Source organism: Thunnus albacares, chromosome 4, assembly GCF_914725855.1.
Source record: "Thunnus albacares chromosome 4, fThuAlb1.1, whole genome shotgun sequence".
Classification (NCBI taxonomy): Eukaryota; Metazoa; Chordata; class Actinopteri; order Scombriformes; family Scombridae; genus Thunnus; species Thunnus albacares.
This window is the reverse complement of record NC_058109.1, coordinates 32,285,513-32,310,263: the sequence shown is the minus strand read 5'-3', so window position 1 is coordinate 32,310,263 and position 24,751 is coordinate 32,285,513. Positions and strand designations below refer to the sequence as shown.

The 24,751-nt window shown below is 40.6% G+C and overlaps 1 protein-coding gene across 4 annotated transcripts in view; it reads left to right on the top strand.

The window, feature by feature from the left end:
* Positions 1-9,371: 9,371 nt before the first annotated feature.
* The window catches only part of slc41a1 (solute carrier family 41 member 1), a 28,514-nt gene continuing 13,134 nt past the window's right edge, over positions 9,372-24,751 (top strand). Inside the window, exons 1-6 of one of the 4 annotated variants that reach the window (XM_044349035.1) lie at positions 9,374-9,656; positions 11,630-11,745; positions 11,847-11,915; positions 12,509-12,783; positions 18,512-18,619; positions 24,214-24,285. In XM_044349035.1, coding sequence (XP_044204970.1) covers positions 12,562-12,783; positions 18,512-18,619; positions 24,214-24,285 — 402 coding nt within the window. In that variant the 5' untranslated portion in view covers positions 9,374-9,656; positions 11,630-11,745; positions 11,847-11,915; positions 12,509-12,561. Of the gene's footprint in view, positions 9,657-10,981; positions 11,040-11,629; positions 12,784-18,511; positions 18,620-24,213; positions 24,286-24,751 lie in introns of those variants that run through there. The other 3 variants (XM_044349033.1, XM_044349032.1, XM_044349034.1) reach the window with 3 other exon arrangements.

Genomic DNA, 24,751 nt, shown 5'->3' with positions numbered 1-24,751 from the left:
TATTATACTTCAGGCAGCCATTTTCAGTATGAAAATTAACATTACTTCAAACTTGACTCAAACTCAGCATTCAAGTTTCTGCAAGTTCATTTTCATGCTGTAGTGTAAAGAGCACATTAAAGACCGGTATAGTCTTTTAAGGCAAGGCAGGTCATGCTTCTCTCTGACCTGAAACAAACTATTTTTGTGATGTGATGATGATGTCTGTTTTGTTTAATGGGTGAGCTATGTGCTGCCCGCAGGAGGTTACTCTTCACCCACCCACCCACACACACACACACAAACAGCACACATGAGGACAAGGCAGTTAATCTGTGAGGCTGTTTGTTACTCTCTAACGCCTTTCTTCCATTGACAGCGAGATCTCGTTGCTGCAGAGTTTCTGTCTGAATAAGTAATGTTTTTGCTCCTACCATGTTTGACGTACACATCTTCCCTTCTGGAATATTGGCAGTATGTCATGTTTCACTGCTGGTACAACCATTTGGAAGGTCACAGCTCATTCATTACAAGAGCTCGGGGTCACAACTCTGCGATCCTAAACAAAGTTCACTGAGTTTTTAGAATAGGTAGAAACAATCTGCAACTGTATTTTCCAACAATATCCCATCAGGAAGACATGTTTTTTTTCTCTTCCATCACCTCACCATGCATACAAAAGTATTCAAAGTTGAACAAGGATGTCAGTCTGTAAACAATGGAGAGACTCTTGACCACCACCACAAGCTGCAAGGCGAGGGTCATGTGACTGAAGGGGATAGCCAAACTAACACTACCACCATTGACTGTGCGAGCGATTACAGTGTTATCTAATGTGATCATGACAATGTTTTGTGAGTTTTTACTAACAAAAATGTTACCGTAGACACATTTTGGTAGGAAGTGAAAATGACATTTTGTTGTCTTTTGGCATTGAACTGTGCCACCTGTTATTTCTCCAGACTTTCTGAACAGAGGCATTGGAAGTCTTTTAATGGGCAACAAACCAGCACATTTGTCTGCCAATAAAAATTAGCCTTCTGATGCCTTTAGCTGTCTGCGTCACTTATGTGACTCTTGTAGCAGTAGTTTGAAAGTCTCCTATGACCTGCAAAGTGAGAGTCACATGACAAACAGAGATACTCCATTTATACTCCATTTATACCTTTACACAGATTGTGATTGGATCTCAGTCAGGTGTAAATACAGTCTGTACAGCGTGACCACATTCATAAGAAAAAAATCGTCCCAGTAAGTTGAAAGGTCACTTAGCTCCGTTTCTTCCTAACAGCTAAAGCAAGCCCAGCAAAAACTAAAAGTAGCAACAGTTAGCTAGCAAGTCTTCCCTTGCAAAAATTGAACATTCATTCTTGGTGTCTACTGACAAGTCTGCCAGCACCACCTCACTTGAGTATTGAGATCCAATTACAAAGTGGGCACAACTGAGAAAACAAGAACACATTTTAACACCAGGTGTAAATGCAAAGACTCATGAATCAGATGTCATCATCTAGATAATGTATCCAGATACAGATCACGTGTTAACACCAGGTCTAAAAGACAGATGAAGGCATCACACTACTTTTCGATTTCACCTGTTAGCTAGCCAAGCTATTTGTGCTACGAATATATACAGTAGAGAAATGGCAACACAAAAAATGTAAAACACTACAGAAATGGGTGAAAAGGCACTAAACTTGTAAATGACCCTGATGTGCACATCACATTGGCCTATTTAGTTTTGACAAAGCGGCATTTCAATTTTTGACTGCTAAGATTATGTTCATGAGAAAATTAAACCAACCTCCTTCAGACTTGTGGCAGGCCAATGTCCCTCCAAAATATGATATCACACAATGCTACTGTAATAAGAACAACACAGTACTATTAGCACAACCATCAATGATTGTCTTACAGTATATATGCTAGCAATGCTAGTACCGGCTTGCACCGGCTCAGCTTAGAGGTCATAATGGCTTAGAGGTCATAGTGGTCCCCTAGAGAGTCTCCTGTAAACTGTGATGGACAGTTTGGGTGATACTTTACAGTTTGCCTTGAATATTTCTTTGCAAATAATTTAGATAACTTTGGAGTTTGTTTGATACTTTGTGATTGCCTAAATGCTCGTGTTTTTTGGTCCATCTGACTTCTTTTTAGCACTTTGTTTCCAGATCTCAGTAATTAACTTGAGTGCAATGTGATTAATACGGATAGGAATGATGGTTAAAACTACAAACCAGAAATGTTCTTAAGGAATCTGATGGAATGATGTGATGATGTTTAGTGGCAGCACTTTCTCCAGGGGATGTAATGACTCTCAGGAGAATGAGGAATGAGGAGAAGAAGTGAAAACTTAAACTTAGGCCTGTCGCAGTTTTCTGCCTGTCCTCTGTGTGTGAAGGAGGAAGGTTAGAGGGGATGGGAGAGAGAGAGAGCGAGGGGGGAGTGTGGTCGGTGGACAGCCATTCATCCTGAGCTGAGGGAAGGTTTCCAAATCTTCCCCCCCGACATTCTTCTGAGCTCAAAGAAGCCCCGGGACAGAAGTGGCCCAAAACTGGCACAGACCGCCTCAGCGTTGCCAGGGACAGCCACTCTGCCGAGGCGTTGCTGGGGCCCAGCGCTGTTTTGTCGTCCGTTCTCACCTCACTTCCTGGTTTGGAAAAGGAGGCTGGAGGATCATTAACCACCAGAAGTGCCCCATACTACACTGTATGTCCACATGTAACCAGACCTCAGGACACGTCTCCATTCAGTTACCTAAATACCTGTGTATATACCTACTTATATATGGCTACTTTTTTCACTCTAAAGCAAACATCCATTCAAGTGTTGTCAGGAAGATTAGATTTCTTCACTTGTAAAAAAGATATTTCAAGTAGTTACACGGACCAGTTGCCAAATGAGTAAGGGCACACATTGTTCCATATCCTGTCTCTGACTACAGCTTACAGTGTAACTTTTGAATAAAACGTATATCTCCTCACTGGATGAGTACTGTCCTCTAACTGATGATGGGAAGATCTGGTTTAATAATTCATTCTGCTATTCTGAAGAAGCACTAAAATGTTTATAAAATAATCAAATCCAATAATTTAAGCTGTCATCTGGGAAATTTTCCATTGTTTCAGGATTTCTTCAGTTTCTAAATAAACACTAAACACTAAATTATAACTGATTTATATTGTGTCTTTGTTTTCAAGCTTTGCTCTGATCTCAAATGACCATTGTCAGAGGAGTATTAGAGGTTTTGGAGACTATTTAACTTTAATGTATCAAGCTAGAACCACAACTACCTGTGCAAGGCCTGAATCTATATGTGCATGCAAGCACAAGAGTTGTGTCTCAATACAAGACTGAAAACTTGTAGTATATTTATAGTGAACCATAGCTTACGACACATCTTTTAATCTCACCAGTAACTTATTCTGTTTGTTTGTTTTGTAAGAAATGCTAATGATGAATATAATAAGACTCACACCTCGTCTACTAAATACTGTATCATGTGTACTGAATCTGAGAATGAATCCTCTTAGCTCCTGAATCCTCTTAAGGTCAACCCGTGAGTCTCCACACTCCCAGCTTGCATTCCTGCTGGGCTGCAGTCAATGTGCTCCACCAAGCCCTTATAGCATCTGGAAACACATGCCCTGAAGTCGCTAAGCCATTTTAAAGTCCCCCCCTCCCCACCCTCCTCGAAAATGTGTTTTGCTTCTTGTTGGATGTTTGTGCTTCACTGTACAGATTGATGTATGTGCAGAGTTTGTTTTCACATTCATTCATCTGCTGAAGGAGGTAAAATATCTCTGTGTTCATCTTAAATCTGAATTTCAGATGTAGACCAAGAAGCAAAATTTGTGACATCACAACTAGTTGAGCCAATCGTGGTCCAGTATGCAACTTACTCAAGTGAAATGTGGAATATTGAAGCCTCCGGTGTACATATGTGGACTCTACAATGAATTATTAGTCATCTTGTGTCCAGCAGTTAAACTTTTGTGATGAACAGTGTTTGCATATTCATGGATTCTGGACTTTTTTTCAACGAGGGAGAAGGAGTAGATGTCATTTTAAGGATTTTTATGTGGTAAATGAAAAATAAAATAAATTTTATTCAGGAAAATCCAAATTATCATTCCACTCAGAATATCTTAAGACCCTAATGAGAGTGATATTTATAGTATCATCTTTAAAATCATTCTGATACAATGCGTTTTGTTTCTGCAAGAATAAGACAATGTGACAACACTGTGACATACTATCAAATCATACATCTATGGGCTTTAAAGCAATTCTGGGCACTTTCAGGAAAATCTTTTTTTTTTTTTTTAATTACCTAGAAACCATCAGCATCATCGGCAAAGTACATCTCATTACTGAACTTCGTGTGTTGCTGCTGATGCTGCAGTATGCCATCTTTGATGCTGCAAAGATGGCCAGGTAGCAACAATGATTATTGCTTTAATCTAACTTGATGGTGAAAGTAATCTAACCATGGATTAGGAGACATCCTGTTGTAAGTGCAATAAAACATTCTGAGGTGTCTGGATGTACTGAAATAATGGACTGTAGAACTTCTCAAACCACTACAGCATGATCCACTTCTCTTGTGTCTGTCTGCATGCTTAATATGTAACACACACTCATATTTACATTAAAATATGGCTACATACACATTTTAAAATAAATGATAGTGTATCATCCTGACAGTCATCAACAGACGTGGTTGCATGTGACATTTGTAAACAGCTAACTATGCTAGGAGCTTTGTATTACTCCGTATTTAGGCTTTAATATTATGTAATAGTGTTGGAACATGTTGACCAGACAGACAGACACAAGAGAAATGCATTTTTTCCAACTTTCTTGTACACATTATGTAAGAAAGTATAGTAAGATGGCAGCTTGATGTAATGACTGCCATGTAGTTTGACAGATCACATCCTGTTCATCCATGTTCCCTCATTTAGTTATATATTCATTCAGCTCTGTGCTGCTGCTGTTTGAGGGGAAATTTTAAAAAGACATAAAACTGTAGGTTAGACTTTGAATCACTGCCAGTAAATGTATGTCGTAACATTTTTTGGTAAAACAATAAGTTTTTGCTGCAAAAAAAAAGAAGAAGATATCCTGCCCGATCAATGAATGACAGAGTCTCAGCTCAAATGTGACTTTACGTTTATATTCGTTAAATGATTGTGTGTGTTGGAGTTAATATTTTTACAGCAAAAAGCAGATTCAGTCCCAGGAAGATAAGCTTAGCTTTATTGACCATCATCAACAAAGTTATCAGATAGATGAAACATTGAACACAACTTTGCTATTCTTAGTAGTTTGGCTTAAGATTTCGAGTTACATTCATAGACTCAAGTGTTGCACTTGATAAATCAGAGCTGTTGCTGGCACTAGATACAAGTTCCACAAAGTCATTATGATTCTACGATGTATTAAATTTCAAAGTAATCCATCCTGGACTGCAACAGAGTGATTACTGAACATTGGCATCCACGAACTAAAACCAATAAAAAGTGGTTTTATAATTTAACTGATCTGATTTCATTCATTTTTCATTAGATTTGTACCTGGATGTTTTACTGCTGTATTTTTAATCCAGTAAAGACATAAAGGAGATCACAGACATGTAACCATACACAGTCTTTGTCAGTAACCATGAGATAGTATAAAAATAGTTTTAAATCATATGGATCATATGGATCAGAGAAGAAGAAAAAAGAACAGAAATTTGACGGCCTCTCATCTTGTCTCAACTCCTGTTGTGTTCTCCAGAGAGTGCAGGAATATGAAAAAGTGCCTTAAAGTATCTCCTGTTATGAATGTAAATGTGGTTTGGTGAAGACAATTCAAGCCATGTCAAGTAAAGTTGATTCATTTAACCCAAAATCATAAATTTGCCTCAAAGGGCTTTACAGTCTGTACAGCACACACTAAAAAAACATCTCCATAAAACTCTTTTATGAAGAATAAAACGATCAATAGAGCATGGATCCTCTGTTGATCATTATAATACCGAGAAACAGGAGGACTACACTCAAAACCTTTTTTTTTTTTGCTTTTCAAAAGAAAATGCTCAAATTCTCCCTCACAGTGTTTGATTGCTGTCACCTTTTTTTTAAAATTGAATGGAAATAAATGAGCCTGAGATACTGGACATATGGATTCAAATATATATTTATTGTGTAAGTTGTATATAAACATGCCACAATTGACATTAAATTGATAGAAAATATTTTAAAAATCACAGGTGTTGTCCTAAATATACTGTTATCGGCCTGAAACTGCTTCACTGGAAATGACGTGACACCATGAATATGTAATCCGCCTCTGTTGCAGTGTTATTTTCCTGTGATGTTAACTCTGTGAACTCACATCTGTTCCAGGAAGCAGTTTTACCGAGTTCTCTGGAAGTCTTTGATGACTGGGCCCTGTTTCACTGAATATGCAAGCTGCCACTTGCATCATCACCACATAAAACACATATTCCTCTCCTGTTGATTCTGACACTTTTCAGTAATCAAAAGTAGTACCTGCAGACTGTACATGAGCATCTGAGAGCCCTGTAGGACTTGCAAAGTAATCTGCAATTTGTGAATGACAATCATTTGTGAAACCACCCTTGCTTCTTGGAACAGGCTGTACGGCATGTAGACATCCTCTACAGAAAATAAGCTGCAGGAAGACTTTCCTGTTCTTACATCTGGAAATAGGGAACAATAGTAAATATTCACTCGTGTTCAAGTGAGGCATAAAAAATAAATGAATAACAAGCTATGTCTTTGTAAAAGGTGATGATTTATCACAGAGCATATACTCAATCCAAATGTTCAGTTGCAGTTTGATGTCCTTCAGCCTGTGTGCAATACAGCTTGACATTAAGATTTATTTCAAGTAAACCATTTGGCAGTCAGCCACAGGATTCATCCATCGATGTATAAGTGATCTTCAGAAAGACACTCCGACTTCTAGCAGCACATCTTCTGCCTGACCTTTTTCTCTCACTGCTCTTGTGCAGCTCATATTTGTATAGGTCGGAGGAATATGCAAAATAATATAAGCCTAATTTCAGTGTGAGTTATATGACCACAAACTGCAAGCAAATCACAACTTCCTTTTCCCCTACAAGACTGGGAAAAACCACCAAACACATCCACCCACAGACCACAGTGTGACTGATTCTCATTCCCCTGTCATTACTGGATGTTTACGCTGTGTGCAAACTGGCTCGGCTCACCACAGTGCCAGCATGGGGGGGATGTGGATAGATTGTAGCCTCTGCTCTCTGGGCGATGCAGGGGCTGCTGATGCTGAGCCGAGCGGCTGTATAGCAACAGGCGAACAGCACAATAAAGCTGCAGGTCCTCTGGGGACGTTGTTAGAGCTGCTGCTCTCTTAGGAACAGCATGAGGAGGCTGAGGCAGCGTGCAATTTGTCTGTTAGATAACTCGCACATCACACACACAAACAAAACACTGACATACTTTGCAATCCCTTGATGAAAAAAACTTCTGTATTCCTATAGTAAATAATGCAAAAAATAATACGGCATAAAATTTACAATGCAGATTAAAAAGACACAAGTCAACATGTAAGTGCAAAAAACAATGATTTCATAAGGTTCAGTTAAATATAGAGCCTCTGAAGTTCCTGAATATGATTTTAAAACAAACTTGATCCATAACTTGTGCACACATAATAAAAAATATCCTTTTTCATGGCATCAAAAACATGAAAATTAATATAATAAACTGCATTTAAATGTATAGCTTGAAGTTTTGGTTAAAAAAAACCCCAAAACAAAACAAAAAAAACCCCCCATTTGCTGAAATGTCCTGTCTTCACTGTGAGGTTACCAAGCAACCAAAGGAGACTCCAAAGAGGTCACTGCACCTGGCAACTGTTCACTAAGACATAGTAACAGCACATAACTCTCTGCAAATCCGCCTAAAACCAAAACGTGTTGATTTTACATTTGTGTTTGTGTATGGATTGAACAACTGTGGTACAACGTGTTAATTAGTGAGCTTTAGAGGTGCTTATAGGCATATTTTTGAACTTTGAAGAGAGCTGGGTTGACTGTTTCCCCCAGCTTCCAGTCTTTATGCTAAGCTAAGCTAACTGCATCCCAAGAAAGACAAGAAGAAAAGACAAGAGAGGAAATAAGCAAGTTAAAAAAAAAAAAGTCTAATTATTCATTTGATAATTTAATGTAATCAAAGGCGGAGCAAGTCTTCTATTTTCTAAGCAATTGTTCCAGCTCTGTGGTGCACAGGCGCTACTTTTCAAAATTTTGTTTCAGTTAGCACATCACTACCACATGAGCGAGGCAGAGACAGTTCAGTTTTGTTCAGTTCTCCTTGTTAGAGTTAACTTGTTTTTAGTTTTCAAAGACAGAGACCAGAAGAGATACCTTTATTCTAAAAAGGCAATTATGAAAATAATTAAGTTTTATCTGTATTTAGCCGAAGGAAGTACATCCAATCCTTATTTATTTCAATGCACTTGCAGAGAGAATCTATGGAACTGTCCCTAGATGACAGCAAAGTAAATTACTAATAAATTACTGCATAATTATGATTAATTGTTTTACATCATTTGGCCTAATGGAAACATATCAATGTTAAATAAAAGAGGCCTAAGGATTGAGCTTTGGGGAACTCCACAGGTACGTCTATAAACCCACTATAAACCAAATGCAACAAAAAACTCCCTATAAGGGGAAGACCCTATAAAGTCAGGCAAGGTCACTGGGTCTCTTTGATAAACTCACTGATGAATAGGGACTCACTATAGGTCCCTAAAGGAATATTGTTGTAAAATTAATATTATTATCAATATGTGTTTCTATCTTTATTGTCAATGCAATTATGCAATGTGCATAAAGTTTCTACTCGACCATATTCACCTCTTGTGTTTTCAGGTCACGCATGGCGCATGGCGTAATCTCAACAGTCACTTATGTAAGACTTGCATTTATTTATTCTGTGTGTTTGTGGATCAGTGACTAAAATCAGCCCCAGCTCAGTTATACTGTACAGACATGCGTGTGTGCCCATTCATTCAGGAATCTAGACCTACTGTTAAATTAAAACTTTTAATCATGTGTCTCATCCCGCTGGTAGTAAATTAGTAGGCTTGTGGAGGAGAGTGGCACCGCACGGACACAAATTTCCACACGCATGGGGTAGAGGGAGGAGAGGTACTTGTGCGCAATGGAGACGAAGGGGTGGGAGGGTGGTGATGGAGGGGAGATGAGAGGGGTGGGGGGTGGTGGGGGGTGTGGGGGTATGTATCGTAGGGAGGGCCCGCCTTGTGGCTTCCTGGCCCCCTGCACCGGACGGGTGTATTATAGATGCGCATCCAAGCAGCCGGGCGGCGGGGGCCAGAGGACGGGTGCAATGTGACGAGTCGGGAGAGACTGGGACACAGCCTTAACCGCGCGGAAGGGAGGGAGGGTTTAACCATTAACCACCATTAACCATTAAGGCAACTGTGCGGAGCCGGTACCATACATAAGGCGTGCGCACCGGCGTCCACGCCTCAGCCTGAGCGCGTTACCAAGAGGAGAATACATGCAGCCAGGCAGCCACACGGAGTCCTTCCTCAGTTACTGATCCTCACACCGGTTTGTCCGCTTCTCCTCTCTGGACCGCTGACACTAAAAGGTAACCACCGCCGAGGAGCTTTTTATCTGACTACCTGCTGGACATTAGTGCTGTAATTTCATATAACACAATGAGTGACCGGCTGTGATATTCACATAATGCCTTTATCTGACGGAATGTATCACTTAGCGACTCAGACTGTTAAAGTACAGCTTGTGTCTTTGGGTATATTTGTGTGGTAATGATAAAGAATGAAAAATTATAGTGCGTTGTCTTTCATTTTCATGAGTTAAATACTCGTGGTGATAGTGGCAGTGACATGGGCTCTAGCCCGGTGCTGGAACAGAGAGCCCTCTGCCCTTGATGAAATGAGCAGTAGAATAGAAAAGGAGGGCTCGTCTATTCAATCCTGACCAGGGGAGCACTAATTTACGCCTTTGCCATGTTGGGTTCGGGTGGTATTGGTCCTGACTACTAAACAGAGGATTGTTTCAGCGGGGAAAGTCTGTGTGGATGTCGCAACATGCAAGCGGAGGAAAGCTGCGTCAAGTCTGCAACAATAAGACTAGAAGCAAGTAGCTTGGCCTTCAAAATAAAAGTACTTTTAAAAAAAAATAATCCTGGGGAAAATAAAAGTGTTGTACACACTGATGTAGTCAGGTGCATGGGACACCTGTACCTGACCTGTAATCAAAACGATGTTTACTGGTCAATACACTTTGCTCACCTCATCCCCTTCTGAAGGTTAAACAAACCTCAGAAGTTTTTATGGTGAATCACTGTGTTTTCTCTGCAGCGTAGGGAATGGAATCAAGGAAAGAAGAGGTAATGTGCTAGACTCACCACCGTTTTCTATAGGCCTATTGAATTGAAATGTCCAGGGTCGCGTTTGCATGAAGATGTTACAGATTTTCCTGAACTGTGCGGCTTTGCCCCATCTTTAATCACATTCATTTGGACTGTGCCTCTGATTGCAGTTTAAATCCATTTCTAGAAGGTAAGGATGTAGGCCAATGTATTTTTGCTTATATAGAAGGAAGTGACAGGTTACAGCTAAGATTTGTGAAACTAAAAGTGTATGTGTAATTTTTTTGTAGGCTACCAAGTAGACTCAATGAACTAGCAAAGTCTGGAAACTGGTCTCTTGTTATGAAGTTTAAAGCATGATGTTTGTTTGTGTAGTGTATGTTTGTTTTCTAATGTGGAAAGGATATGTTTGTGTTGCTGCTTCCTTAAACTGACCTTTTATGTTCACTGCAATTGTTCTTAAAATTAGTCATAAGTTTCTCTTCCTGGAACTGGAACGAAGGTGATGCTCATAAAAAAGGAAGGGGTGTTTATTTTGAAAGGTATGGCAGGAATTGCTGTCTTTATATTGCTGTGGTCTTGACAATAGTGGGACTCCGTTTCCAGAGGATGTACGCAGCAGCACGTCGGCTAATGGTAGAATATTTTTAGCTGCCGGGAGGAAATTTGGCGCTGAATGAAACTGTCGGTCACTGTTCACCTTTGCCGTAATATCAGCACAGAGTGAAGTGCTGTTTAATGGTTTTTAAATACTCTAACAGTTTATTACAAAGTGAAGTCTTTGTGCTTAAGGAGTTTTCCATCATCTACTGCGCTGATACCAGATATTTGTTTTCAAGATTCTGGCATTTGAATGACATTATTGTGGTGCTTTTTGACCTTTAAAAAAATTTGCTGTGATGTTTCAGTTACATTCAGAGACTTTTTGCTTGTTGTAAAATGTGCATTTAAGCCTACATTCATGGAGGATTATGGTTTTCTGATAAGGAAAATTTTCTTTTTTTGTTAATTAATAGGAACTACTACTACTACTACTACTACTAATACTATCACTACTCAAGATTGTCTTGCTATTTAATAGGCTACTTTTTATGTATAGACACATTTATCAGAATTATATTGTCAGGAAACAGCCTTGGACTGCCAGCTACTGATTTAGAAATAAACCTGGAATGGGGCTGGAGAATGTTTACATTTAATAATCAATGGATTTGCTCTTTTCCTAGGTGACTGCCCACTCTGGTTGGAGAGGTACTTTTCAGCAGCCGGTAATTCAATCTTCGTACTGCAGATCTTTAAATATCTCCCTTGAAAAAACCTCCTAGCAGCCACGTGGTGTAAGGTGAGACACCGACCAGTCTGACATGATCAGTGGACTGAGAGCCTGACCAGTCTGCACTGCAATCTGGCCACTTCAGACCTCTGACTTTTTTTTCCCCTTAGCTAAAAGTCAAGCTGTTTAGAAGAAGAAGAAAAGGGACTGTTTACAAGTGACTGGAGGGGATTTCTGTGGTGAGTCCCTGAGCCAATCATTCTCTTTTCCCCTCTGTTTTGAACGAGTATGCTTTCTTCTTTTTTTTGCCGGCCTACCCTAAGCACCTTGCAGTGAATGGAGAACATACTGGTCTTGCTCCCGAAGCACCGACAGGAACACGGGCTCTGCAGACGCACGGCTGCATGTGCCTTGCTGCAGCTTTTTTCCCACAGAGCAGTTTTCTCCTGGTCTTTGATAGTGACCATCACACCCTGTAAGCCTCTTTAATGGGATAAATCACTTGGACTGATCAGGTCCAAAACCAGATCAGGTGGTCAATTCCATTCTGACTTCCCCAAAACTGTAAGGCCAAGGCAACCTGACCTTTTCTTGTCAAGCCCACCGTCTTCCAAAGGCTTCCGCATGGTACTTTGGTCGAAAGAACAAGACAAACTCCCCGACATCGACATGTCCTCCGGGGCTATTGAGATGAAGGAGGGAGGCCCCCTGACACCGGCCTTCCTCAACTCCAACTGCTCTGTCCACCCAGTGATCCTCACCAAGGGACCTGAGGAGGTGAGCCCAGGGACTGGGGGCGAGCTTGAGCTCACAGAGGTCGCATCTTTCACAGAGAGGCCCAGTGAGACTGGGGAGGATGAGGAGAGGTCGGAGATTGTGGTGACGATGGACTGCCGGGCCAATGCCAAAGGACAGCGGGAGGAGGATGCTCTCCTGGAGAATGCAAGCCAGAGCAATGAGAGCGATGACACCAGCACCGACCAGAGCCCAGAACCACCAGCGCCTCTCAAGGAGACCTCCTTCTCCATTGGCCTGCAGGTGGTCTTCCCCTTCCTGCTGGCCGGGTTTGGGACAGTGGCAGCGGGAATGGTGTTAGACATTGTCCAGGTGAGCAATTCCAACATATTCTTTACATAGTGGGAACACACAGCATATGTTTATAAAAATGATTGAAGGTTTTGGTTCCTTTTGAAACTGATGGGATGTTGGGAACATTTTGGGCCAACATATTCACATCTTTATTTGGAGAACAGAATCACAAGATAATCTGGATTGAAATGTGTAGAAACACTCATTCAAACATGAATCTAGTTAGTTAAACTTTATCCCCTTCTCTTACTATTCAGGGACCTTTGGAAAACAACAGGAGTTTAGTCATTTATAGGTGCCTCAGCCTTTGATATCCACCAGCATCACTTAAAAGAGTTTTGTCGGTGTAAATTACTCCCAAAAAGCCTACTGTAAAGTTCATCTTACAGTCATGTTCCTGAGCAGAGCATGCTCCAGGCAGACCATGTGAACAGAGTCACAATGAGGGATGGGCTTGTCCCTGGAGCATTTGAATTAACTGGTTTAGCAAGCCCTGTTCGCCTTGGCATGTGTCTGTCATTGTGCTGTCGCCCTATCTGATGGCATTCCTTTGAGGATGGGCGGATGGAGCAGTTGTCAGACACCATGAGGGTATTTATATAACCTTTTTCTCCTCTACCTGCCTGCCTGCCTGTCTCCAGGGCTGGGCACATGCTGGTAAACATTGTGTCTTCTAATGATCCGTCACACACCCTTCTATTTGAAATCTGACATATTTTGGTACAATAGAAACAAGAATAGACAGTGTTTATTCTAGTGCAGTGTGCAGCCAGAGAACTGCTTGATCCACTCTGTCTACTAGAAAAGAATATAGCCTATCTTAAATTATAATCACTCTCCTGCCCTTTTTTCCTGTTGACTCACTGTAGTTGCGTTCGTACTCTGATTATATCATAGAGTTTATGCCACTGTGTGCTTTATATTGTGTATGTGCAGTGTAGAAATGCAGGCCAAAGCCATGCTGACAGGTCACATATTTCTTTAAAGTCAGCTTGTGATGCAGATAAAGCTGTGGAGGTGTCAGGCTGCCAGGAGACCAGTCCGGGCACATTGTGTACATGCATACTGATGCCAACATGGTGGACCCCAGGAACTCAGCACAAGAGAGGAGGGAAAGAGGCTGGGGAATAAAAAGAAAAAGTGTACTTTCTTTAAGCACCTGGAATGGCAGCACGCTACAGTTGAGCTAGTGTCAAAATGAAAACAAAATAAAATGTAGTGTCAAAGCCTCCATTACTGTTTGGTTAGGTATCTCCACTAAACCAGGAATGCAGAGGTTTGAGGTCAAAAATTTTTCACGCTGCCTCAAATTAGGCACCATGCTGCTGTGGTTCTCTAATTTCCAAAACACTCGGCACACCATTGCTTTAGAGGTGAGGCTGGAAAAGAGGAGACAGAGAAGGTACAGGGCCTTATCCCTCCCCTCTAGTTGTATCATGGGCAAATCTTGAAGAAATGCTTGTGGTGAGATGCGAGGGGAGGCTTGACGGTCAGTCTGAAGCAACTTTTCTAGCAAGTTCGGGTGAGCGTCTAGCAGGTTGTCTCGCTGCCTAATTCCCCCTCCATGACACTGTGAAACGCTAACTCAGCTAATCCCCCCTGTCCTTGCAGGAAGGTAATTGTCTAACTCTCTCTTAGTCTCTCTCCCTCTCTCTCTTTGGTTTAATCAGGCTGCGCCAGTTCCTTTGCTAAAAGTAATCTTGAAAATTCTAATGTGCTGGAGCCTTTAGTTAAGTGTCTCCCTGGCCTGAGATTAGAAGTTGCGGCTTGGACTGGTGCATGACATGGCTTTTTGCGTTACTCTCCATAAGACTTCTTTGAAATTTGAACTCTTTAACATTGGTCACTTTGACTATCTACAGAACACACACACACACACACACACACACACACACATACACACTGAGCTTCTGGCCTCATTCCCACTCGAGGTTGGCCCAGAAAGGACTGTCCAGGCTGGTATGGAGGAGTGAGACTTCTGCATAGTTCTGCTTAGTGACTTGGCAGCAGAAAAACCTAAAACTGTCTGTCTCTCACCACCAGGGCCAGAAACTTTGTACTCTGAGGGTGACCAGCTCACTTGAACTAAACGGTACACTTGCTTTGTAAAGGTCATGTAGTGCAAGTTTTCTTGGGAATGCCAGTGTCAAATACAAATGAATGATTGGCTATCAATCACAAGACACAGTATCATATTATATCACACATGGTTCCTTCCTCTGTCAAACCACAAACCACAGAATGCAAAAAAAATTGGTACAGTATATTGTCCTCACCATCTGTGTTAGTATCTGTCTGCCTCAGAGTCTAGCTGCCTGTCCCATGCTGTGGAGTTCGTAGACTTAAACACCAAAATAAAGCAAAGAAGTGGGACACAGCTTCAGCCTCAAAAACAAACATTCTAAAAATACTGGCACCAGTAAACAGGAAATCGTAGTCGAACACAAAGATTTAACACCAGCCAAGCCCTCTCTGCCCACCAGACACCATTTTGGTCCAACCACATCCACTTGCCTGGTTTTCACACAGGAGCCACTGAGAAACCAGAGCGTGGGCTTATTCCCTCAAACTGAATCATCATTTCAACTACTGGCCTCCAATCCTTGCTCTGTTTACTGGACAATGACAATCTCTGAGTGCATTTCTAAAACCCTCCACTTTCAGTCTTGTGCTATTCAACCGTTTGTATTTCCTTTTGTGCTGATTGAGTACTTGTTTCAGACATGCTATTCACATTGTTCTGTCGTTTTCGTCAACCAAAGATGTTGTGCCCCGACAATCATTAACAACATATCAGACCACAGCTATTAACACCTGACAATATTTGAGACAGCTACTTGGTTAGGATTTGATTGATATAGTTTGAAAGGATTAGTGGGTTAGAATGCTTTTGTGTTGCCCCAAGCCCTGGCTAATCTTTTACCCTTGGAGGGTCCCAGGTTGCTTATTTGCACTCCCTCTGGTCAGATAGTTCCGGCTTTACCCTGCCTTCACCTTCATCTACCTTCCACCTTCATCCTGGGACACCAACGGTTCACATCTCAGGCTTTTTTAGGACTCTCAGGCTGGATTGTGCTTTTTGTGTGCATGTGTTGGAACTGCAGTGACAACTTTGTGTCTGAAAACTTTTTAGAATTTTAATGGCACTAGGAAATTTGACCTCTTCTTATCCCCCAACACAACTGAAAGAACCCAGTTGAAATCAGAAAATCCTGTTCCCCTTTGTTCATCAATTTCAGACCATGTTGTTGTTGTATAGCTGATGTTCATTTTTCAGGTTCGACTTCAGTACGTCCAATAATTTTGGCCATAAATACATTAATTTGACCCTCCATGGCATGTGTTTTTGAATGAGGCTGGACCCAAACTGTACAATCTATGCTGCAAACCCAGGAAAATGAAATAGGCACCACCTCATGTAGTTTCTGTGATGCTGTTGGAGTTACGTTGACTTGCATGCCATGAGCTTCAGCTTCCCACTCAGTACAGCAAGTACAGTGATCACAAATAAAATGGGGCCATGTTACTTAACTGGGCAACCTGACCCTTGTGGGGCTTGCATACCAGAGCTCCTATAGGTCTGTACACAGAGGTACTGGGGTTGTCCAGTCGAGTTCCTAGAACCGAGGAGGTGGCCATGAGGAGGGAGGGCTTGTTTGGCTCAAAGCCAGTGTTCCATGGAGACAACAACATATATCACCACAGGGGAGGCAAAGAGGGAGATAGGGGAGTGAGACAGAAGTAGAGTGAGAGAGAGAGTAAGCTTGAAAACATGCGGCTGTGAAAGAAGAGAGGAGTGCTCACAGAGGTGCTCACAAGGCTGCTGGGTTGGCAGAAGGCAGAGAGCCAAGCTGAGAGGCTGGCTGTTTGAAAGGAGTTCTGCTTGGCTTGATGACAGCAAGGGGATAGACAGAAGTAGTTTAACCCCCACTGGAGTTTTCGTGCCACACCTACTGATACTACAAAAAACTGAACTGTACCTTATCAGTCCTGTACATCTGGATGCACAGTGTGAGCAACAGAGTTTAACAGCTTGTTAGTGAGGGAAATGCGTGCTAACAGTGTTTGTATGTAGCTTCAATGTCAGCTACTCTTCTATTTTCTTCCCCTCGTCTATTTTCTCCTCTCCTTCTCTTTTCTTTTCTGTGCCAGCCTTGGTGAATATTGATTCAGCTCTGGGCAGACTGGACTGTAAGTGCTGGGGGCCTGTGGGACTGGCTCCAAAGATAAGCACTTTTACTGGAGAGAGATCGATGGCCTCAGCCTCAGCAATAGCTTTGTTTCTGGCCACAGTGGACCACAAACCTGCTATCACTGCATGAACTCTAATTGAGGCACAGTAGAGAGAGGCACTTCACTACAGTGACAAGCCCAGGGACTAACAGGGAACCCACCTCTCAAGGGCTGGACAGCAGCCAAGGAGGAGGTTATCGAGGGTCAGGTCTGATGTCACCAACTCTACATTTCATTAAAGGCCATCCACTAGAGACCAGAGGCATGAGCAGACACGTTCTCTTGCATGTGCTAAACATAATTTGTGGCTTATTATATGTCTCTGAGGCAATGGTCACCATGTGGCCAGGTTGTCCTTTAGATTTAGCTGTCCTAGCTCTTGGTTGACTTAGTCTCACACTATGTCTTTGACTCTGGAGGTAATGCGTACAGAAAAACTTAGGTAGGAGGTAGGTGCTGGGCAGTATGGCCACGTGGGTGATGATTTTCCTGATGCTGAAGCATCCTGAGGCACAGGGTACTGATAAAGTATATGTCATATTGTAGGCTGCTGGATTTATTCATTTTTATTTCCACCATGTAGAAACTCTAATGGTAAATAATAAAATTAAATTGTCATTTCATTTCCTTTCATTCATTCAACCTGACATGATGTTAACCAATTTCTGTTTGGAAAGTGGGAGTTCTGACAATGGAACTTTTAGTCTACATGAAAGCTGCAGTAGCTGTTGCTGTTGTTTTCATGACCATCAAAAAGATATGGCTGTAGCTAGGTAGCAAGTTAGTAAGCTGGCTATTTGGTTAGCTAAACTAATTGAATATGCAGATGGCAATGCAGAGGTCTGAAACCAGGCAAGAAACTTTACAAAACTCTAAAACCATATGAAATGAAAAGAACTTAATACTTACATGGTAAGTCAGTAAGACAGTCTCATTTGATTTTTGAATTCTAGTGGTACAATAAGTTTGATATTAATAGTTAAGATGTAGAGTTCACATTAATATTACCCATGTTTATTGACAGAAATATTAATCATTGTCTAAGTAATAACACTTTTAGCATTACTGTTGATGTGTAGTATACATACTATGGAGATTATAGTGAGATATTAGACAGCTCAGGGTCCTTGTATTTAAGCTGCTGTAGATGACGATTGGTAGGTAAGTGTGAAAGGGGGATTCCACAAGGGAAAGGGGAGAATGGGAACAGATGCGGAGGATGATAAATCATTTCAGCATGAAGTCCCATTGACCTTGTTCTTGTTAAAGGAGAGCTGATATGATACATTGTGTGAAAAGTCTGTAGAGACAGACTATCTGGTCCATCATAAAGGTCTGGTTTCACCAGTGAATCAATATTCAATCAAGGTCACAGAGACCTGCTCCCAACTAAGGACAATTATATCTGTATAGTGTACCATGTCTCTGTGAATCTGATATATCCCATTTCAATATGGCAGTGTGTTCACTACATTGATGTTATGTTGCTGATATTACATTGTGGTCATTGCAGCACTGGACAGTGTTTACGGAGGTGTCAGAAGTGTTCATCCTGGTTCCAGCACTACTGGGGCTCAAAGGCAACCTGGAGATGACGCTGGCCTCCAGACTTTCCACAGCGGTAAGAGATGTGTGTGTGTGTTTGATTGTAGGTTTGGTCTTACCTTCATCACGGGTAGCCATTATGAAGTCCCAAGTTTACCGTATGTCCAGCTACAGCTGCCAAAGACTATTCTATTTCATTATTCTATATAAAATAATCATGTCAATAAAATAGTCTTGTCTATAGTTTTTTTATTCAAATTGCCTTTGAATGTATGTGACTTGTGATGGGTATTTCTGTATAACGACTAAATTCATTGTCTAATTCCAGCTTGCAGAATTTCCAGAGTTTTTGTTGACTGTGTGACTGTGTGACTGTGTAAGGTGTTTCCCATTCAAAAGTTGCTCAATCTATGTAGTCTCATTACCTGGCAACCCAAACACTGTCAGGCCCATTAAAGCTGATTGTTCTTGGGGTTAGAGGTCATATTGCCAAATGTGACCTGGGTTTCAAAAAAGTGATAGCAACATTCCTCCACTCCTCTTTGTCTTTCAACATTTCACCTGCCCAGCCTATTCACCTGACCACGCAGGCTTGTTAGTTGTTCATAACTGACCTAAAAGGAGGTATCTAAAGTTTTCCCTCTCTAAAACCTTTCTCTGAAGATGTCACTCATTTCAGACATTCACAGAGTAGCAATAAATAATTGGAACAATGTATTGCTTTTTGCTGGTTTAGCCAAACTAAAGGCCTTGCTGTTGTTGTAGCTGACAAACAGTTTAAAGTAGAGAATAAAATAAAAATGGGCTGCTGCTTTTTTGGCTTAGATTCTCACATTCATGATGTCTGTTCCTATAAAAGGCTAACTTTGTTTGCTTGAAGCAGATATTGAAGGTCTTAGTAGGCCTATAAGCTATTGTTAGCAAGAAGAACAGGCATCATGTCTTTAACTGGCTTTTTCAAATCACATGTTCTCTTGAATCGACTATGATGAGGTTCATGGATAATTATAGCTCGATATCCAGCTGGCTATCCATTTTTACATTTCCACTGAACTCTTGGCTATAATGCTGCTCTCTGAGCTAACAGTACCATTGTCCATTGTATTGCCTGCGAGGTCAATGACCTAGCAGCATTGCTAACCAGAGGATAGCAGCACACACTACATTTATGAAGCCATAAGAGAATTAGCCCAGTATTGCTCTTAAGCACAGCAATCCTCACATTCTTTCCACTGGCCTGTGGGAAACAGGTGACGAAGCTTATTAGCATTACTAGCAGGGACCCACCCGACATGGAGAGCTCAACTCATTCACACTTCAGAAGTAATCTATTCTAACAAGACATTTAGAATTACTTTTCAAGTCTTGAAACAAGAGAACACAGGGATCAAATACTACACATTTATGTCTTCGTAATTGCAGTTTGTCTTAGAAATTTTTTATTGCACGCTAATCATTCGGCTCTAAACTACGACCACATTTCCCACCGATTTTCCAGTTCCTTTTAGTGTCAATTTAGTTGTGTATTAGTGAAGTAATTATGACCACCATTATAGAATTTGATGAATGCCATATTGCTGCATGATTGTCAGCAAGTTGACATATTACCCACATTTATACTACAAAACTGAAAATATTACTTTCTCACATTACAGCTACACAGTACACTAAAACATGTTTCTGAAAACATTTGAGACAAGAAACAGGCAATGCAGTAACCAAATCTTAATCCATATTTGATCAACACTGCCTAGTTTGACAGTTTGATCTGAGTTTCATGAGCAGTGTGTGTTCAAATGCTGCTTTCTTTTTTTCCCAACTTTATTGAGTAAACGACGCACACATTTGTTTTGGTCTGAGATGCTGGTGCTCTAGTGCAACATCTAGTGGCTGAATGTTGTATATTGCACCTTTTAATTTCCGTGTTGTTTTGATAATAATTCAGGGTGCAGAGGTGATGGTGAATTAATGTCAGATTGGGAGGATGATTCAACAATGTTTCAACACTGATTTAACCATGTGTCAGCTGTGGGATGAAATCTGGCTAAAATAGCAAATTTAGAAATTTAGAAACTGTTTAAAGTAATGACAATAAGTAACAGTTAAATTGAATCAAGTTATACAAATTAATAAATAAGTTGGTTTCCCATGGAATTGTTAAACCACATTGCCACAACTTGTGTTTAGAAGAAGTGTTATTTTAAGACTTATTAGCAGAACAAATTTTTAATATTAATATTTTTTGCTGTGGTCCCAGAAGCTTTTGTCAATGTGCATAGTTTTCAGTGCCGCATAAAATGATTCTCACATCCATCATCACAAAGTAGGCCAGAGTCTGGAGCTTGTCCTGAGACATTACTGTTAGCTCTCTGTTGGCTGGCCCCAGCAGGACCACGTTTCTTTCCACGCCGCCACTAATTATGAGAAGATTAAGACCACTGTAAGTTTCCTAATGCGCTTATTACTGAAAAAAATAATGTAATCCCTAGTAATGGCTGGCTGTAGGAGTTTTTAGTTCACATGACCGTGTTTCCTTTTTGATTTTTTTTCTTTGGTCTTTTTAACCTCCTTTGTCTTTGAATATTTCACTGAAATGAAGCTCGTCCTCATTGTTTATATTGTTTATCTGACATCGTTTATCTGAAATAAGTAGTTGTTTTCTCAATTTTGTCTTATCCCTTTTCATAAGAGTGAACTAATTGAGCCTAATTGATTGTGCGTATTTGGATAATGATATTTTGTGGATTACTGAAACTTGGCAGCACCTACACTGCAACTGTTTCTGAGTTGCAAAAAAAACCCCAGTATAGATCACACTGTAATCAGAGATTACTATTACTACAAAAGCCTACTTTATCCTCATTTTCTGTGTATTAGAGGTTTCAACATACACCATTCAGGTATGTTCGGGTTCCAACCTTGTAAACAACAGATTTGCTCTTTGTTGCACAAGTTGAAAATGAATAACATTTTTTATTCAACTGGAAAATGAAGTGATGCTTTTCAATCTATTGCTTTTTTAGCCTCTCATGCAACTTATGTCAACTATGATTCACTTTCACAAAATTCGCTGTGCTCCATCTTTGTGATGATCCAAACACCACTAATCCAGTCGCCCACACACACACACACACACACACACACACACACACACACACACACACACACACACACACACACACATACACACACATACACATACACACACGCACACACCCAAGCACTGAATTTGGCATCATCATCACACATCATCACATAATACCACGCGATATTTCTATGAATCTGTGAGCTTCTTTCTGTGAACTGAATTGGTTCGCATGTTGTGCTAAAAGAAAAAAAATGTTACAAGTTGCATAAGCTGTTCAGCCGTTATTGTATAAAACTATGACTCCTTTAAAAGTTCTGTCTGAAAGAACCTTATGCTTCTCTTACATAAGGAGTTTATTGTGGGTCTGTGATGCCCCCAGTGCTCTGCACAGATGTTTGGCTTTCTCTTATCTGTCTGCCTTAAACCCTCTTATCTGTATTTGTGCCCTCACTGAACAACATCACGACTGTCATAGCAGGAGGCATCCACACACGTTTACATGGCCTTGATGGCTTTGCGTGGTTGTAATGCTGTTTATCTGGCAGACACGGAAGTTACAGTCCTACACACGTTATGGTAATATCAGTCTTGTGAGCATGCTGCTAGTTATATTTGTCATGTGGGAATGGTGCTAGATTGTGAGAACACGCACACACTCACAGAAAAAAATAATATTAACACCCAGTCATTGAGACCATCTCCTTATTGCTCTTCATTATTATTCTTCATTATTCAGCCTAAACTTTATAGTTTTTCTATACTTTTAAATAATTTCAGTTTATCAGTTTATCAACTTTTATGTATAATATGCACAGTGGGTTGTTTCTAAAAAAGTTCTGTTTCAGTCTTGATAGTTCTTATTTCACTGATGATAACAGCATGTTTTGCCCTACCTTAGTGTCTCTAATCCTTTTAATATTTATTTGTTGCATTTGTAATTTGGAGAATATAAGTAAATACCCCCCAAAAAATTAAATACAGTTGGTTTAGAAGGATTGCCCAACGTTTCATTTTAAGCAAAATTCATTAAATGGAAGCTGCATTAATAAAATCAAGCTAAGAGACAGCCATGGGTGGCTAACATGTTAGCTGTTGCTTACTCTCACAACTAGCTAACACAGAGCAACGTTGTCATTCATTTGGATTTGTTTCAGGCTGCAGACAAATTGAAGTCCAATATTCACTTAACCTTTAGCTTAGTTTTGCTAACGTTAAATGTTGGACTTTCTTTACTAGCTAGTCTGGGGATAGGCAGGTAGCATACTGTGGTCAGAGCTTTTCTGCTGAAATTGGCTAACGTTACCTGCCTTGTCAGCCATCTGTAAAGGAAGTTGAATTGCACTAACCAGTATGAAACGTGCTATACAAAGTTTTATTGATTGATTGATTCAAAGACTGAACTACATACAGTAAATTATTGTAAATCCAAAACCGTGAGCTAAAAGAGATCAGTAGTAATTCTCAGTTATTTTTGTACTATAAGCAACATTTTGACATTACACAAACATTTGATTTCAATCAAATCAGTATGTTAAACTGAACACTTTTTTCTCATGTGTTTACTAAAATAAGGCATAGTGACTAAACAGACTAAATGGTAACCTTTTGGATATTTTTTACCGTAGTGACTTAAAGGATAATTCTGGGTTTATTACAATATTTTTTTTCCAATAGCTTTAGCCATATCTCTATCAGCAATAATAACTTTGTATTCACCAGATTAAGCTGACATATAGGAACATGATGACATTGCTACAAAAAAGAAAATTGGGCAAGAGACATGACAAACCTAACAGCTTAGCCAAATTTATTTGGAATAGATTAGAAGGCGTTTACACACTTTTCCTGTGAAACGAGGGATTATTACCAACATTTTAGTTGTGATCACTTTCAATTTTATCCCCATTGGAGTTTGGAGATGTTGCTCTGTTCCCACACTTCAGTTACTGTATTACCTTGGTGAGTATAATGATATTATAATGATAGAAATGATGGACAAAACTACAGAAACAGACCCAAATTATCCTTGAAACATTCAAACCACAGAAATAATTTCATATGTATTTATATGTATTTATTCATAGTTACAGACTCTGCCTCCATCTTGTGTGGTTCACTTCTTACACTCAGTTTATTTAACCCATGCATGAAACGGATATGCTCACATGCAGACTTGTATGTGTTTTCATTTGTCCAGATGTTTCCCTTCCCTCTGCATATGTAAATGTTTGGGGGCAGAGAGGAAGAGGGGATCCTCTGTTTGTGTCCTATCACTGTGGATGAGCATTAGGATCATTGCTCTGGACACACAGTAGCCCACTGTAGCCACAGCCACTTGACACTTGAGACCATCAGTGTGTGTTTGTGAAAGAGGGGAGATGAGATAAGTGGAGTCGGCCGCAGGGTGGGGGATCAGAGATCAGAGTATCTTTGTCTAGAGAACTGACATCGTATTGTTCTGATGGGACCAAGAGGCAACAGCATGTACACACGCTGCACACCCACCCACCCCCACACCCACACACCCACCCACACACACACACACACTGTGTTGACCTTATGTGTTCTGGTCTGTCTTTCAGGCTAATATTGGTCAGATGGACACAACCAAGGACATGTGGAAGATGATCATGGGGAACTTGGCCCTCATCCAGGTAAATGAATCACATCTGCACAGGATGATACTCTCAACTCCAGTGTCACAGAGCACCTCTGACCACGCTTACACGCACTTAGGAAACCAGGTTACGGAGAGAAACAAGCTTACATGTGCTTTAATTCAATAGTCTAATTACTCAAAAACTCGGTTTACATGAAGTTGGTTAGTAATCAAATTTCACCTCTACTCCCCATTTTAATTTCACAGTGTCAGTTTGTTTCATTTATTAAAATACCTCAAACAAGTGTCCTCTCACTGCCCAGCCACCAAAATCCAGAAGAGAGATGTCCTTAGTTGACTGAATATTTTTGCCCTGAGTTTTGCCGCTCAGGCAACATACACACAGCCCTTTCATCCTGGTGGAAGTTGTTTGGGCTGTATGCTGCCAGTGAGGAAGACTGCAGACAGTACTCAGGGCTGTAAAAAGCCTTTACATCCTGTGCATTTTCAAATTTAATTTA